At 40.5% G+C, this 16,977-nt stretch overlaps 2 protein-coding genes across 5 annotated transcripts in view; one reads left to right on the top strand and one right to left on the bottom strand.

Moving 5' to 3' along the window:
- Positions 1–1,074, top strand: part of LOC110209927 (uricase-like) — a 68,729-nt gene extending 67,655 nt beyond the window's left edge. For 2 of the 4 annotated variants that reach the window (XM_078156550.1, XM_078156549.1), the window contains one exon: positions 937–1,072. In XM_078156550.1, the coding sequence (XP_078012676.1) occupies positions 937–944 (8 nt within the window). In that variant the 3' untranslated portion in view covers positions 945–1,072. Of the gene's footprint in view, positions 1–936 lie in introns of all 4 variants that reach the window. The other 2 variants (XM_020988694.2, XM_078156548.1) reach the window with 2 other exon arrangements.
- A 5,123-nt stretch (positions 1,075–6,197) lies between these two features.
- LOC110209928 (dnaJ homolog subfamily B member 6) lies at positions 6,198–14,901 on the bottom strand. Its single transcript, XM_020988697.2, has 2 exons — positions 12,775–14,901; positions 6,198–6,275 (listed from the first exon to the last, which is right to left on the bottom strand). Exon 1 carries the CDS (start codon positions 13,446–13,448, stop codon positions 12,801–12,803), a length of 648 nt encoding a protein of 215 aa, XP_020844356.1. The 5' UTR covers positions 13,449–14,901; the 3' UTR covers positions 6,198–6,275; positions 12,775–12,800.
- Positions 14,902–16,977: the final 2,076 nt, after the last annotated feature.

The following is a 16,977-nucleotide window of genomic DNA, read 5'->3' as shown; positions in this document are numbered from 1 at the left end:
TAACCATGGTCAGATCAGCTCCGCCCTGGTTTTTGGAAGAGGCATGTCAATCAACTGTTCTGTGGCTTCACTCACCATGCCAGTCACTTTCCAAATCAAAATCTCCCTCGCTGGCCATCACTCTCTCATGCAGACTACTAAGCTCCTTGAGGAGAAAGGCAGCCTTTGCTTTGGTGTTTGTAAACCCTGCGCTGAGCACAATGCTTATGGAAGATCTTGGTTAGAAGATGACTCACAAGTAAGGAGTAGGTACCTAATAAATATTTTTTAATTAACTTATTCTTAAATCTTTATAGATCAGGTGTTCTGCCTGGGGAGTTGGGAGCAACAATGGTGTCCATCATGATGCTGTGATTCCAATACATCTTATTGATTGAATAATGATAGGGATAGTGACCACACTTGGCATTTCATTGATACAGGGAACTCTCTAGGTGAGGAAATCCTTGCTACCAGTGCAGGTTGCTGACTTGGAACCTTAGAGCTGTTTAGAGTGCTTGGGAAGTCAAGTGATCTGCCCAGTATCACAGAGCCACTGTAGATCAGAGGGAGAGACTTGAACAAAAGCCTTCCTGGTGTCAAGGCCAGCTCTTCAGTAATTATGCCCCACTTCCTCCAGCATTTATTACACAATCTTATGTTCATAAGAGATGTTCAATGAATTATTTTTGATTGCAAAATAGATATAGAGATGAAAGAGACCTTCATGTTCTTTTTAATCTGATTTCCTCATTTTAAGAAATGGAAATAGGAAAGGAAGTAAGGCCTGCAGAGCTGAATGACTCTAAAGCAACATATAGTAAGGATATTTCAAGGATATTTTGGGGATTGAATTTGTAGCATAGGGATATGTTGTCTGTTAACTTATATAAACATTATGTGAAGGTTAAAGAACTTCTTGCATCTAATTCTAGCCACTTGATTGTGTCTTCGTAGGTAGCTAGCCGATGAAACCTGAAGTCATGTTCTCCCAAGTTTCCACCACTTTGTTGTATAATCTGCATTGATCAATGCGTCCTGGCTCTTTAAATCTAATCCACTTGTGATTTCTGGTGGAATGACCTGCTTCTCAATTGCCATCATAAACGCTTCCATTTCCATAAAGAAATCTTCATGACTCAGGTATTTGTTCTACCATTGCTTCTTTATTGGAGGAATTAGTTGAGGTCATGTGGATATCACCCATAGAGTGCCTTATTGTTGCTGTTCTTAGTATTAGTATTATTATTACCATGCAACTCATAATTGAAAATACTAAATAGCTCTGGGCCAGGTATTGACCTCTACAGATCCCCATTTTTTATGTCCTCTCTAAAGCTGATGATGAATCACCAAGAACTATTCTTTGTGTCTGACCCTCCAAAGTCCTCAGGACTTTGGCAAATTAAATTTCTTCAAAGTTATTAAAGAAATCTAATCTAACATGGTGATAATTCTGCTTTGTATGCCCCGTGGCATACTCTGAAACTTAGTGCAAAAATAACAAAACAAAGGAACCTCGCTCAGTTAGGATGGCCAATGGGAATAGAACCCAGAAACTTATACTAAACTTGGCTGCAATTATTTCAATCCATCTTGCTCATTAGGCATCTTAAAGATGCCTCAGTTTGCCATGTATTCTAACCCAATAATCCCAAGTTTTTGTTTCCCCCATGGCTGAGGCTCCCGTCTTTGTGCCAGGATCTAACTTTCATATAATATCCATATTATATCTATTACATAATATCTAACTTCCCAATAATAAAAGGCCTGATATTAATATTTACATATTACTTTCATATTTGCCAAACACTTTAAAAATATGTCATTGCATCTTCACAACAACCCTGATATAAATAATAATAATAATTATTCCCATTTTATAGATAAGGAAATTATCCAGGATCATGCAGCTAGTAGGTGCCTGAGGCAGGATTCAAACCCAGGTCTTCAGTATACAATACCACCATCTCTTGGTGTAGATCAGTTGGCCAAGTCCTTGTGCAAGATCTCAAATATTAAGTGGTTCCTCATCAAGCTCTCTCCACAGAAGACATTTTGATCAAAGGATATGCACAACCTACTCCCATCACTGCTACCTTTTCTTGAACAGCTTCCATTTCTTCAAGGTGCAGAGCCAGGCCTCATAAATTTATTTAAAGTTCAATGTGAGCTGAAAAAGAAATCAGACTTTGCTGATTTCTGCAGCTGTCTGGTAACAAGAGCCACCCGGGACACATTTCAAACATCAGCCATCCTCTGTGGCCTGTTCTGATCATGGTGGTTTTCCCCTGGTAAAGTCACAGTGAAGACAGCTTTTAATTATTGTCCAATGTGGCATCCTGATGGCTCCCTGGAGTATGCAGAGCCTGCCTGTAAGGTCATTATTCAACGTTTTACGCACCTAGCTTCTGTCTCCGAATTTTGTTGGGGTTTTTTTTGCCACTATTAGGAAAGATACTGATAGAAAGGCTTCACAAGAGACCAGAGAAATTACATAATCTCCTTTCTGTTTTCTTTTAAATTAGCCAGTCCAAAACTTCTTTCCTTCATTCCATATCAAACACTTATCAAAAGAGTCCTTCCTGTGTACCCATGATAGCCACTGTGTCTTTGCTCAGTTAACTTACACAATAGAATGTAAGCTCTTTGAGGGCAGGAACTATATATTTTTTAAATTTTATTTTGTATCCCCAGTGCTTTTTATGAATTTGATGGGAGGTAGGGGAAGAAATCAATTCCAGAGAATTTCACAAGGAAACTAGTGGAAATCCTTCCCATCAATGGAGATCAGCGACTCATCTGTCTAATGGGAATAGACTGTTCACTCTTCTCATCTCCTTCCCTGGGTTTCCCTGGCTTCCTTCAAGTCCCACCCAAAATCCTACCTTCTATGGGAAACTTTTCCCAATATCTCCTAATTCTAATACTTCTCTCTGTTGATTACCCCCTATTTATCCTGTATATAGTTTGTTTGTATGTTGTTAGTTGCAAATTGTTTCCCCCAATCAATTATGAGATCTTTGAGGGCAGGAATTATCATTTTCTCTTTCTTTGTAATCCTAGCACTTAGCACAGTGCTTGGCACATAGTGGACATTTAATGTTTATTGGTTGGCATTATCTTAGACAGTGACTGAGGTGCTGATACTTCAAAGAACTAGTATATGTCAGAGTCAGGATTTCAACACCCATTTTCTTTATGTCAAGGCTAGTTCTCTATCCATTATGTCAAGTTGCCTTTCTCCTTGAGCATAGTAAGCACTTAATCAATGCTTCTTGGCTGGCATTGGATTGATTTAGACTCACTTTTAAACAAGGGTCCCAATGCCGATACTCAGGAGTTTTAGAGAGAGTAAATGTGAGTGTGGACATGAGGTAGTTACTAATGAATACTGTCGACAATTACTTTGTTATGGGAATACGATGGCTGCAGAACAGAATAATCACCAAATAGAGTTGAGAATTTGGCAATACACTAAAGCAGAATTCAAACAATTTCTTTCTTTGGACCTCATAACAGCCCTGGTGAATCAGAGGAGGGACACAGATTATTTTTCCCATTTTACTGATGGAAAACTATTTTGGAGAGGGTTCTCCACAGTGCACCTTCCGCCTTACAGAACCTCCTCAATGAAATCTTCCCTGGTTGCGCCAGTTCAAATTGACCTCTGCTCTTTTTGGAGTCTAAAAAGGATTAGGTTTGTTCTATTTGGCTATAGGATGGAAAGCAGCAATGGACAGAAGCTGCAAAGAAGAAAATTTCATCAGGAAAACTAGAGATGTTCCAAGGAAGAATGGGATGTGGTTTGGGGGGAGGGCACATGGGGGGATGGGTCTCTTCTTATTGGGGCCTTCAGGTAAAGGCTAGATGGGTGTGTCATAGTGAACTTTCTTTTTTAGGTCGAGGTTGGATTAGGTGGCTACTAAGGTTCCTTCCAACTCTGGTCTGCATCAGTTTTTGGAGCATTTTATCTTCTTGTTTGGTCACATTTTCCCAGCTCTACTGTGTGTTCCTTGGCCTCTTCACCCTAGCAGAATCCTGCGCACACAAGAGGTGGTCAAGAAATCCTTATTGAGCAAGGCTCAGAGAGACAGAGCTGGAAGGGACCTTTATGGTCATTGTCATTCAATCCCTTTTCATTTTATGGATGAGAAACCAAGGCCTAGATACATAAGTGACTCCACTATGCAATAAGTAGTAGAGCTGGAATTTGAACTAAAATCCCATGACTCCAAATTCAACAGTCTTTCCAATGTACCATTCTGCATCTAAAGAATGTCTTTAGGATTAGAACACAAATACACATATTACTGACTTCCTTTGTTAAATGGCTTATTGTTATTCTCAACCTTCAGTCTCTGTGTTTTTTAGTCAAAATACCTCCACAGAATAATGATTTACTGAAAAGGACCTTAGTTAGCCTGGGCAAAAGGGGATGATCCCACATTTAGTATGATTGCAGATTTCTTTGGACTTGAAATTTCTAGTTGCCCATCTGGATTAATTTAGCCATATTTAGCCATTTAAAGCCCTTCACAATCTGGTAGCAGCCTATCTTTTCGAATTAATTTCACCCTACTCCCCTTCAGCCAAATAGGTCTACCTGCTGTTCTTCCCATTTACCACTCTATCTCTTACCTTTATGCCTTTGTACAATTTGTACACTTTGTACACTCTCCCCCCCCCCCATATTTGTAACACTTTCTTTCCTTACCTCTTCTTCCAGGAATGCCTGGCTCCTCTCAAAGTTCAGTCGAAATGTCATCTCCCAAATAAGGCCTTTGAGATTCTTCCAGTTTTTAACCTTTATATTGATTAATCAATGTCCAAGTTGTATCCCATGATAGAATGTAAGTTCCTTAAAAGCAGAGACTTTCCCTCTTTTGTATCCATATCTCCAGCAACATAAAGTGCTTAGCAAAGGGTATGTGAGCTAAATAATATTTGTTGAAGATAATTAAATTAATTCCACTATCTCTGTACTTTATTTGGCATGATGTCATCAGGACTTGAACATTAAGAAATGTTTCCAGAAGATAGTCAGTCACTCCTAATCCCAAATAAAGAAGTGACAAAGTGGAAAGAGCAAAAATTAATTGGGAATGAACCAAAGCAGCACTTTATTAGGACCACAGGGCACCAATTCAACAGGGCATTTGAACAAGCAGATTGAACAAATGTCTCTTGGAACAGAGATAGATGAGTAGCAAGCCCATTTGTTCCAAGCTCTTAAAAGCAAGTTTTCAAACCAGTAATTAAATAAGGAAAGCATCAGAAGACTTGGCGGGGGGGGGGGAGGAATCACACCACCATAAAAGAATGAACATGAACAAAAATTCTGTGTAAGAAGCAAGGCTTTTTTTTTTACAGCTATCTGCAAAGTTCTTCAAAACACAAGTTATTATATAAACCATAAAATAGAAACTTTTTTCCCAAACAATAGAACTTATTTAAAAGCAACTCTACATAGAAAATGCCATTACATCTCATGAAAACAAACCGGAAGTGGACGATTACCCCAAACAGTTAACAGAGTTTCACTTCTCAGCATTGCCTTCGGCTCTGGAATGGGCTATATGCATGTTGTCTGCTCATTCCTTTAAAACATCATATGATAACACATGGAAACCTTAATAAGGTCAAGTAGAGGACCCTCTACAAATAAGGGTGTTGGCAATTCCATCCAAGTAACACAAAGCTACATGGAGCAGGAACTTGGGTGGGGGGCAGTGTTTTTTCCTTTCACCTTTCTCCAACCCTCTCCCAAATTCCACTCGCCTTTTTCTTTTTCCATCTCTCTCTAAATCCATAAGCAAAGATGTTTGTTTTCTTGTCTGGTTTTTTTGAGACTTTGGGGGAAATAGCATATGAAGGAATGAAGAAATATGTAAAGCAAGCCTTGTCATTCAAAGCATTGTAGCCTAATTCCCTCCATGATTCTATTGATAAACCCCCAAAGGAAAACCATAGCTCCCGATGTTTCAATCGGGGACAGTGGATTGCCTATTCTATCCAATAGGATAAAGTTTTCTTTTGATTTAAATTCTCAACATATACATATATATGTATTCTATGTTTACAAAGTTTCATCACATGAAACTAAATTACTTAATCATTTATCATTTGAGGTCCAAGGCCCCAACTTGACTTTACTATGAGTTGTTCTTTAAATGCCGTGTCTGCAGAGGTTTTACATGATATTCGTAGATTTTCAGAGCAGGACCCAATTTTAATGAAAGTCCTGTCAATACATCATTCCTTGTCATCAGCAGCAGGGATTTTCCATCAATTTCCTAAAACAGAAAACATAAAATAAAACCAATTTTTATCTCTAGAAGCTCTAGAGAGTCTGACAAATCTTTCCCTTCCATTTTGAAGGGAGAGATGAAGCACTGGGGATTGTTAGCCAACCAAAAACTCAAATCGTTTTACTTTACATGGGACAAGCTCAAGAAAAATGTTTCCAAATGTCATCTTCCCCTTAAAAAAAGCCAGACAAACTGGGATTCGATTAAACATGACCCACATCTAGTCACAGCTATCAAAATCTCAAATATTACATCTTAATAACTGATGGTGAGGCCTATAGCCCATGACCTTACAATGGGAGAACTGTAGTTTTCTAGATTGAAACATGACAAAGAGAACTAAGTTACTGGTTTCTTCAAATGATTTGAAGGAAACAAACAAAAAATTCCTAACATCAGGCGCTTGGATACACTAACTGTATGCTGGCTGATAGATAAAATAAGGGACAGGCACTAAGATTTCCTGAAGTTACATTCATATCTGACTCACTAATAGCTTTGGGAAACCTACCTTGACCTTAGCTGGGTCTCAGTTTCCCTCTTTAAAAAAAGCAAAACCAAAACCAAAACCTATATTCCTACCTCACACTAGACATTAACAGTTAATGAATGTGTTGGTGTGTCCAACCAATCAAATGGCATCATAGATACATAAGATTTAAAGCTAGTAGGACCTTAGAGATCATCTACTTTAATCCTTTTATTTTCAGATGGGCCTGATGGTCAGGTGAGTGGCGTGATTAGCCCAAAGGTCAAACAGCTGGTGAGCAGCTGAACCTGACTTCAGTGACTTGAACCTGAGTCTTCAGACTCCAAATCCAGAGCAGTTTCCAGAAGAGCAGGCTGCCTGGATGATCTCTAAGGAAGATGCTGATGCCATATTCCCATCTCTGTGGTTTGCTGAGATGCCCACACAGAAAGTTATAAGGAAAAAAAAACCAAATTCCGCTCAACCAACAATTTAACTATCAATCTAGCATGCTCTCACTTCCACTCTGTGTTGAGCTATGTAAGCAAAGGCTGGATAGCCACTTCTCAGGGATGCTCTAAGGAAGATTCTGATGCACTGGTGAGTTACAATAGCTAGCCCCTAAGATTCTAGAAGAATAAAGTTGAGGAATGTAATCTCCTTGAGGGTGAGGGCAGGAGAGGCTTTATTTTTGTCTTTGTACCTACACTGGCCTAGCATGGGGCCTTAGACATCTTTTCTTTAATCTGCATCCATGATGCCATCAGCATAGAAAACACAAGTGTGGAGATTCCCACCAGTGACCAAAGTTGACAAATGATTTGCCCAGGGTCACCTGGACAGTATAGGTCAAAGGCAGAACCCGAATCCTCATCTCCCTGACTCCAAGTCCCATCTTCTACTTATTACAACATACTTTGCATACAGAGTCAGCTCATAAGGCTTTGCACATAGTTGGCATGTAACACTTGTTTAACCATGGACAAGTCCTTCCTCTTCTCCCAGTGCCCTGGGTAACGAACCCTAAGGAAACTTGAAGCTACACTAAGAGTAACCCTTTTGGATCGATGAAAAAAGTTTCTGTGCTGAGAGCAAATCCTCATACAGATAAAATTGGAGGTCAGAACCAAAATAAAATAAAAGTTTCTATTTCTTCATCTGAGGAAAGGGACACTAATGCCTGTACTCCAAAGATTACAAGATGTGGCAAACCTTAAAATACTATGAATCTCTCATTAACTTCATTCTGATGTCTGATTGAATGGAATCTCAACGTTGTAAGCCAACCAGGCCATCCAAACAGCTCCTAGTATGCACATGAATAGATGTATAATCTGAGATGCAATGTGGCATAATGGTCTGAGTGGTAGCACTGGAAGGAGGATGATCTGAGTTCAAGTCTTGCCTTTGGTGGATAATTAGCCATGTGACCATGAGCAAGTCACTGAACCCTTAGCATCCCAGGCAGCATTCTGATACTATAAATTACAGGTGAGTTGGTGATCTATATCCACCTCAGTTGAGAGAGTTTCCATACTGGAAGGTTCCCTACATTAATGAAACCACAGGTCTGGGGAGAAAAATAAATGTAGAAAGCACTGAGTATTCAAAGACAAAAGGAAAACATTCTGGGCCCTCAATGAGCTTACATTTAAAGAAAATGAAAAGTAGCCTCCTTATCTCTGTCTCTGTCTCTCTTTCTCTCCGTCTCTCTCTCACACACACACACACACACATACATGCACGCATAATTGAAGACTTCTAGAATAGAAAGTGTTCTGAGATCCTTGGAATGATGGTACTGTGTATAACATCACCTACTATTTATCTGTTATCAACATCATTGGCATGAATAAAGTAGTTAGAGACCTGAATTCAAGGTCCTAACTAATAAGTAGGAGCAAAATGCCTGCTGGATCCACAGCTCATTTTCCCCCTCATGCCTAGACATGTTTTCACAAATAAAGCAAATTGCTTTCCATGTCACTCCGCACTGCAGGTGAGCTCATTTAGGCAATGGCGATCAATGCCTAAGTGGGAGGTGGCATGCAGCTGGGCATGAGGCTGGAGGAAAACAGTCAGCTCTGAAAGGAATCATGCTTTCCCTAGGGTGATACAGACAGTTCACTAAAGGGATCAGTTTCCTAAACTTCTCATCTACTTGAGGAAGCTGTTATAAGAATAAATGTGATCAAGATCCTAATGAAGTGATTTGAATATCTCCTAGGCAGAGTGCTAAGGAATTGAGGATGACAGCATTATCATCATCAACTTGGCTATGGCCCCCATAACTCTCTTCTCCAGGTTCCGTGTTGTTCCTGGCAATAAAACCAAAGCAGAATCCCTATTAGTTCAGCCTGGGTCTTTTGTGGGTTTGGACTTCTCAGGCCTTCACTGGACTTCACCACTGAACAAAACCATGTGACTTAACCATACGTCACCTAATAACCAATGAGGTAAATACTCAGAATGACCAGTTAAGAGGGCAAGAGAACAGAACCTAAAAGCCACATGGCTCAGTCTGGCAATGTCTCTCAGTCTTTTCTCTCCTTCTTTTCTCCCCTTCTCCTTGGGCAGCTAACATGAGAACTTTATAAAGATCACACAGAATGGAAAAATGCTAGTGTGAGTTCCAACCAGTGTATTTTTGTCACCCAGGTGGCAGGCACAGGTTTGAAGGCTTTGTGAAGTCACCAGCATTCAGAAGCATGAACTGATCAAGGTTTGTTTTCCAGAGACAGGCAATGTCTAATCTTTTTCTGCAGCTCTATCATCTACTTGTTCTCATTTGGGACTTTTTAAACAAATAGTCCATACTACAGGCTTTTAGTCACTAACTGAAGGGGATGCTGTATGTTCTACAAAAAGATTAAGACAGATGAATCTGCCTCTGCCCTGCAAAATCAGGAGGCTTCCATGAGGGCCTGCAAAGTGAAGTCTTTTCATCTCCATTGGCATTAAGTTCTTCCACAACTCAGCACTTCTGTCAAAAGCAGAGAATGTCAGTGAAAGACACCAAAATCTGCCTTCCACTTCAGACAAACTGGAAAATCAAGTTTCATGCTCCAATTTTGTTCTCCCTATGCTCAGCAGACACATTGCTGTTCACCTTGGACCAGGATTAGGAAAAGAAAGGGCTAGATGTAATTCACAATTAAAAACAAACAAATAAATGTATGGGCTCAATGAACAAGATAAAACTGCCAACTGCTGACTTCATGTTTTGGGGAGAGGCAGGTAATAGCTGCTAGGCAGAAGTCAGCAGGTCCATTTTGACTCTCCTGCCCTCTGCCCTCTGCCCTCTGCCCTGTCCCTCCCCTGGACACAGTTCTCTGCTGAACTGCGGACCTCTACAGAAGTAGCCCAGGCATTTTTCACTGTCAAGGCTCTGCAAACTTCCTGAGGTTAAAATACAAACAATAAATTTCTGTGGTAAAACCACAGAGGTTGCAGGGTTGCAGGGAGCCCCCCTCTCTCAGAGTAGATGATTTACGAAGCAACACCCAATGCAACTGAATCAAAACCAGATATCAGGAGGCAATGTGAGACCGGGGAAAGTCAGGTTCAAGCTCCACCTCTGACACCAAGCTGGGGACTGCAAACAATTGACCTAACCTCTCTAAGCTTCAGCATTCTTATCTGTCAAATAGAAAAAAGAATAGTTCTGTTGGGAGGATCACATGAAATGGACACAGCCCTTTTTCAAACCTTAAAATACCAACCAGACAAACGCTCCTGTTATCATCATATGCCTATGGGACATAGCATTATACTGTAAAAGGGAATATTGAGCCGGGTAGATCAGGACCTCACTTCCTCCATCTTGTCTTCAGTTTCCTCCTCTGAAAAATGAGCGATTAGCATTCTATAATTATATGTACTTATATGTTGCTTAAAACCCTTAAAGCAAGTGGCAGGGAAAACTAAAAGCTTTGCACAATAGGGTGTTGTTTTTACTTTTATTTTGAGGGTGAATCTTATTGACTTAGGAAAGGCCTGAGGCCTCTGTCTTCATTGTATCTCTCAAGAAAATACTGACCAAACCTGGGGCTTCCGCTAAGAAAGAAGCAATGTGAAATTTACAAGTTATCATTGACTAATATCTTGCCAGTGACATCAAGAAAGGTGAGAGGCCTTCTACACACATATGTAAATATATACACATACACAAATATATTTACATACATCTAACATATATAAATATACACATATTACATTTATATTTACATACGTATACTTACACATGCTTTTATATATTATATACACATACAAAAATGATTATATTTTAGCAACAAAAAAAGACATTGAAAGGAATTGGCTAAATGATTCTTTCTTGTTGCTTACATTCATCTATATTAGTTAGCATGATGGTAATGCCAATACTTACAGACCTCTTCACATATATTTTTTTATTTGAACCTCACAATAATCCTGTGAGAAAGGTACTATGCATATTATTATCCCCATTTTACAGGTGAGGAACCTGAAACTGAGAGAGTAAGTAATTTGCCCCCATCCACCCTGCTATCACACAGCTACTAAGTGACAAGAGGGAGGATGTGAACCCCGATCTTCCTGACCACCACGCTCAGTCTCCCACACCAAATGGCTTCTTGACAACAAAGGCAGCATCTCCTGTCATGTAACTCACCAGTCTTCAGAATGCTGTCCTGTGTATTAATCTCATTTGAGCTTCACAACAGCACGGCGACATGGGCAGGGAAGATCTTACCCTCATTGTACAGATGAAGAGATTGGGGTTCCAAGCAACTTACACACCGCCAGGCCTGGTACAAAGATTTTCTGCCCCTAAGCTAGTGTTCTTCCCATGGACCACGTTGCTTCACATGCAGATAAGGTGGAATTAACCACCTGGATACCACAAAAGCAAAAAAAAAAATGTGTGTGTGTGTGTGTGTGTGTGTGTGTGTGTATATGTATGTATGAAGATTCAAGCATTCCTCATAAAAATGTAAATTTTTTTTAAAATGGTGGAAAAATGTCCTTCACTAAATGTCCCTTTTAGAGAAACAACATGGAGAGGTGGAGAGTATCCTAGGACTTAGAGTCGGAAGACCTGGGTTCGAATCCCAACTGTTGCCTATCTGTGTGACCTTGAGATGGTCACTTAATCTCAATTTCTCAATTTCATCACTTGTAAAATGAAGGGGTGAGAACAGATCCCAAGTTCCCTTCCAGTTCTAAATCTAGAAACCCAAATTGGAAACAACAGGGGAGCATTCAACCTGTGTTTTACATACATACATACATATACGTATATGCTTATATACATATATTATACATATGTGACATTTTTTTAAAAAATTTTAGGCATTTGGGGTTAAGCGACTTGCCCAGGGTCACACAGCTAGTACGTCTCAAGTGTTTGCTCTGACGCTGGATTTGAATCAGGTCCTCTTGACTTCAGGGCCGGTGCTCCATCCGTTGCACCACCTAGCTGCCCCGACATTTTTATTTATGTATGAATTAGCAAGTTATAAGGGACCTGAGATACACATAACTGGTTATTTTCATGATGGCTTTTTACTGATTAATCACAAAATCACAGATTAAGATCTAGAAGGAATCTCAAAGGTCACGTAGGTTGAACGTTTCATTTTGAAGATCAGGAAACTGAAGGCCAATGATGCTGAATGACTTGCCTAAAAAGCTACCCAGAGAGTAAGCAGAAGAGCTAGGATTTGAACCTGGGTTCTCTGACCCCTAACTCAGTAGCCTTTCCCCTACAACATGCTACTTCCATTGTTAAAGAAGTTCTAAAAAATTTTTTTTAAATAATCATATATTTGGTAACTTTGTCCTCCAAACTGCTTGATTTTTATAGAAAATGAGAAGTTTAACAAAAGGTACTATAACCCAGCATAATATATAATTTAAAGCACTATGATTACGGCTTGTTTGTTTTTTTCATTTTTATTATTATTTCACAGCCCAACGACTGGGGGGTTCCTACCAGTCCTTCCACGTGCCACGTGTGTGCTACTCATTCCTTACCAGTTGTAGCTGGGGAGCCTAGTGGATCATCCTCTCTCTTCTACTTCGATCAGCTCTCTCCCATTTTGAAAAATTTTCTTTGTCACAAATCTCCTGCCATTCACTATCTGACTGCAGGTGGTCACCAGTCTGAAGGTACCCATGCTGCTGCTGCCCATGAATGGTATGAAGGACCAAGTGGAACCTGCATTTCTTCCAGAACTCAGAGTCACAAAGGTGGAGAACCCTGTGCCCAAAACGGGAGCCACGTCAAAAAGGGAAGTATGATACCTCCCCCTGGCCTGGGGCCGGCGCCAGCCCCCGATGCTGCTCATGTGGGTGCTCGATAAAAAATCCCCTGAAAAGAAGTTATCCCCATCATAGATGTTGTGAAAGACACCGTATGGCCTTTGGAACATCAGATCTTCTTCTAGCCGACTCGTCTCTCGGCTGTCATCACCCTTGTCTTCTCTTCCTATGTAACTGTCTCTGGAACTGTCGTAGTCATCACGTTTCCTGGCATCTGACAAGACCTCGTAGGCCTCGGCTACTTGTTTGAATTTCTTCTCTGCTGCTTCCCTGTTCTCTGGGTTCTTGTCAGGATGAACCTGCAAAGCCAGCTGGTGGTAAGCCTTTTTAATGTCAGCTGGCGAGGCATTCTGAGGTACCCCCAGAATTTTATAATAATTCACCATGCTTTTTCACTGGACTCAGGAACAACATTAAGCCATCCGCTCCACTGAGGAATTTTCCACACACTCGTGAAGGATGGATGGCGGCTTGCTGTTCTCACCAGCCCCAAGATCCGCCTCCCTCCCCTTCCTACCACATTGTTTCCTTGGTAGAAATTTTCTTCTGGGGAAGAAACCCCACTCTGATGTCCTCTGGAATTTCTAACCTCCTATCCTCAGTAGGTCATTGCCAATGATGGAGTGATTGTGAGCTCAGAATTCTCAGCCAATGACTCTGCGGTCTGAGTTTTGCCTTGAGATCCTATTGGTGGAAATGTTAGGATAATGGCATAGAAAGAATGATGAAGTATTCCGAAGGGCCCTGAAAGCCAGTGCTGGGCTCACCAGGTGATGGGGATGAGTAGTCTGTCAGCCTTGGCTCAGAAGAGATGTCCGCTGCATCAGCTGAAGCAACAGTCAGAAAAAGCAGGGTTTGCATTCGCATTAGACACAAAATCCAGTTCAGCTCATTGTGAGGATTGGTACTTTCAGTGACCTAATGGAGTTACATGCCTGTGTTACCTAACACTCATTGGTAGAAGTTAGTAGAGGAGAGAGGAGCTATATTATCAACAGTTAACATATATACACCTCACCCTGGAAGGGAAGAAGAATGATCCTTATTTTCACTTGTAGAGAACCTTGGGATAAAGGATGTCTTGAGAAGCAGGATAAGAACTGAAGGCTTATAGATTTAAAGCTGGAAGGGACCTTATAGGGTATCTAGGCCCCTCATGTTGGATTTACTATGGGCCTCCACTCTCTGTGCTAGGTGGTGCAGTTAAGGCAAAAGGCAAAAAATGAATCGGCCCCTCTGCTAAAGCTCACATTCTAGCAAGACTGATGACACATACTTAATAAAACAAACACGGGCTACTTATAGATACATATGATAATTTGGGGAGAGCTAACAACTGGGAGGAGTGAAGGAGAAAGCCTGCCATGTTGTGTTCCTAGGACCCAGCTTTTGTCTCGTACCTATCTTTCTATGCCTACTGGAGTGTCTCCCAAGTTGTAGATGGGTAATGAACATTTGATGAATGACTCTTGGATGAACTGGCTTTCTTTTTGTTCTTGCTTCAAAATGGTGACCTTTAAAATCACCTTTGGATCCCCAAGTATAATATGTATTTATCCATCATCAATTAAAACAGTTGAAAAGGCATGCATAAGAGTGATTAGGCTTAATGTCTAACGGCGTCCAGGTCATTTAAAAAAATACACCTTGAGTGCATCACAAATGTAGCCACCTGTATTCTTCTGATCAGAACAACAAACATGAAAACAACAAATTATGAATAATTGTGATCACGGTAGCTAGTGTTTATATTTTGCTTTAAGGTTTGCAAATCACAGGTATCTCCTTGGACAAATGAGATAAATCTCAAATAAACAAGAAAAAGCCAGGAAACCTCATGAGTGGATCTCATTGAAATACTTTTCTTCTGAATCAAAATGAGCACCAGCCCCGCCCTCCTTTCCCATTGAAAGTGTTGGTTTGTTTTTTTTTTTATGCAGCCACCCCCATAAGATAGAATTGAGTACCTACCAGCCCAATCTGCTACAAAAGAAAATTTCACCTACTGAGCAGGATGTAATTCGCTTACTGACTCTGACTGTAAAATAGGCCAGAGGGCCTAGGTTCATGAAGGTAAGGAAGTAAGTGGTGCTGTAGGAGAAAGAGGTAAAATGAACCATGAAACAATCACCGTTTCTAGCTATTGTACCTGCTGAGACAGCAAAGAAGAATGTTGTTGTCGCTGAGTCGTGTCTGACCTTTCATGACCCCATTCGGGGTTTTCTTGGCAAAGATACTGGAGAGGTTTGCCATTTTCTTCTCCAGCTCATTTTATAGATGAGGATGCTGAGGCAAGGAGGGTTAAATGACTTGCCCACGGTCATACTGCTAGTAAATGTCAGAGGCCAGATTTGAACTCAGGAAGATGAGTCTTCCTAAGTCCAGGCATTTTATCCACTGGACTACCCAGCTGCCCCACAAAGAAGAATAGCAACGGATAAACACTCTAGGAGTGAGCCCCAGTCCAACAGGGACAGCCACCATCTTACAGAATGGATAAGACAAGGAATCGATTGATATCTATTGATGTTGTACCTTAAGAATTCTTTAGAAGGAATTTTGGGCTTCCGTTCTTGTGAGTCTTCTTCACAACCATTTTTCTTATTGATCAGTTCCGGAGGACTGAAATTCCATAGGTCAGGTCATGATACAGGGAAGGATACTTGTATTCAATTTTTTAAAAGTTAATTTAATATTTTGCCACTGATAGTAGGGTCTTCCCAAGTTAGTCAAGAATTCCACGTGTCATTTTCTGACACGTTGTGCTTTCAATTACTGGCTGTTTTGTTGTGCATTTTATATTGTTCTGATGAATTTTAATATATTTTTGCATTTGCATGCATTGAAATTCTCATCCATGGCGAATGTTCAATATTGTTTCCTTCCTTTCTTGTGATTTTCCCCAACACTTTAAACATGCCTGAAGTTGGAAATTTCAAGATGTCAAGGCTCCTTGAAAGCCTTCAGACCTTGCTTTTTATAGGAAAGAATACTTCCAGTGGAAATAAATGTGACTTCCATATTGGAGGGGTCTTATTTCTCTACTAATATCTACTTGTACGACCCCTGGAAACTCACTTCATCTCTCTAGGATTCTCTAGTTTCTTCATCTGTAAGGATGAGGGGGCTGGGTGAGCTAGCCTTACAAGGTCTCTTTGATTCTATGGTCTTCATTGTGGCAGAAGTTCTCAAGGCAGGCAGGACTTATCCCACACTGGAAATGACCTCCCATCCAAGGACCAACCTCACTACATTAGAAAATCTTATTAATAGGATTGGGCAGCTAGGTGGCACCATAGTGCACAGAGCACCTGGTCTGGAGTCAGGAAGACTCATTTTCCTGAGTTCAAATCTGGCCTCAGACACTTACTAGCTGTGTGACCCTGGGCAAGCCACTTTAATCCTCCTTGCCTCAGTTTCCTCATCTGTAAAATGAGCTGAAGAACAAAATGGCAAACCACTCCAGTATCTTCACCAAGAAAACCCCAAATGGGGTTGGGCACTACTGAAATATGACTGAATGACAGCAATTAATAGGGTTGCCAAAGGGGATGGCATTTTTGGCTATTGGAGTTTAAGAGGACAGCCAGTTGTATCAAAGCAGGGCTTTGAATTCGATCAGTGGAGAACATATATACCCACTAAAACTGAAGACTCTTCAGAATACTTCTTCCTAAAGCCCCCTACTCGTTTGGAGGTAGTTGCTGTTACTTTATGAGAAGCAACAAGATGTATTTTATTTTATTTGATTAGTGAGCTCAAATCCACCCTCCAGAAAGGATCACAAATAATCAGTGATCTGGTCGTTTGGGAAAATGTCATTCTGCCTGACTTTTTTGTTTTTCTAAAGGGGAAAAGATATTTCAAGTGAGCAAGTTCAACAGAAATGCTGAGTGAGGAGCTATAGACAGTGAA

The sequence above is a fragment of the Phascolarctos cinereus genome, unplaced genomic scaffold (assembly GCF_003287225.1).
Source record: "Phascolarctos cinereus isolate Bilbo 61053 unplaced genomic scaffold, phaCin_HiC Scaffold_5;HRSCAF=322, whole genome shotgun sequence".
NCBI lineage: Eukaryota > Metazoa > Chordata > Mammalia > Diprotodontia > Phascolarctidae > Phascolarctos > Phascolarctos cinereus.
This window is presented reverse-complemented; position numbering and strand designations above follow the sequence as displayed.

Coding starts and splice junctions, on each gene's coding strand:
- LOC110209928 (XM_020988697.2), bottom strand. CDS start 13,448: ATGGTGAATTATTATAAAATTCTGGGGGTACCTCAGAATGCCTCGCCA.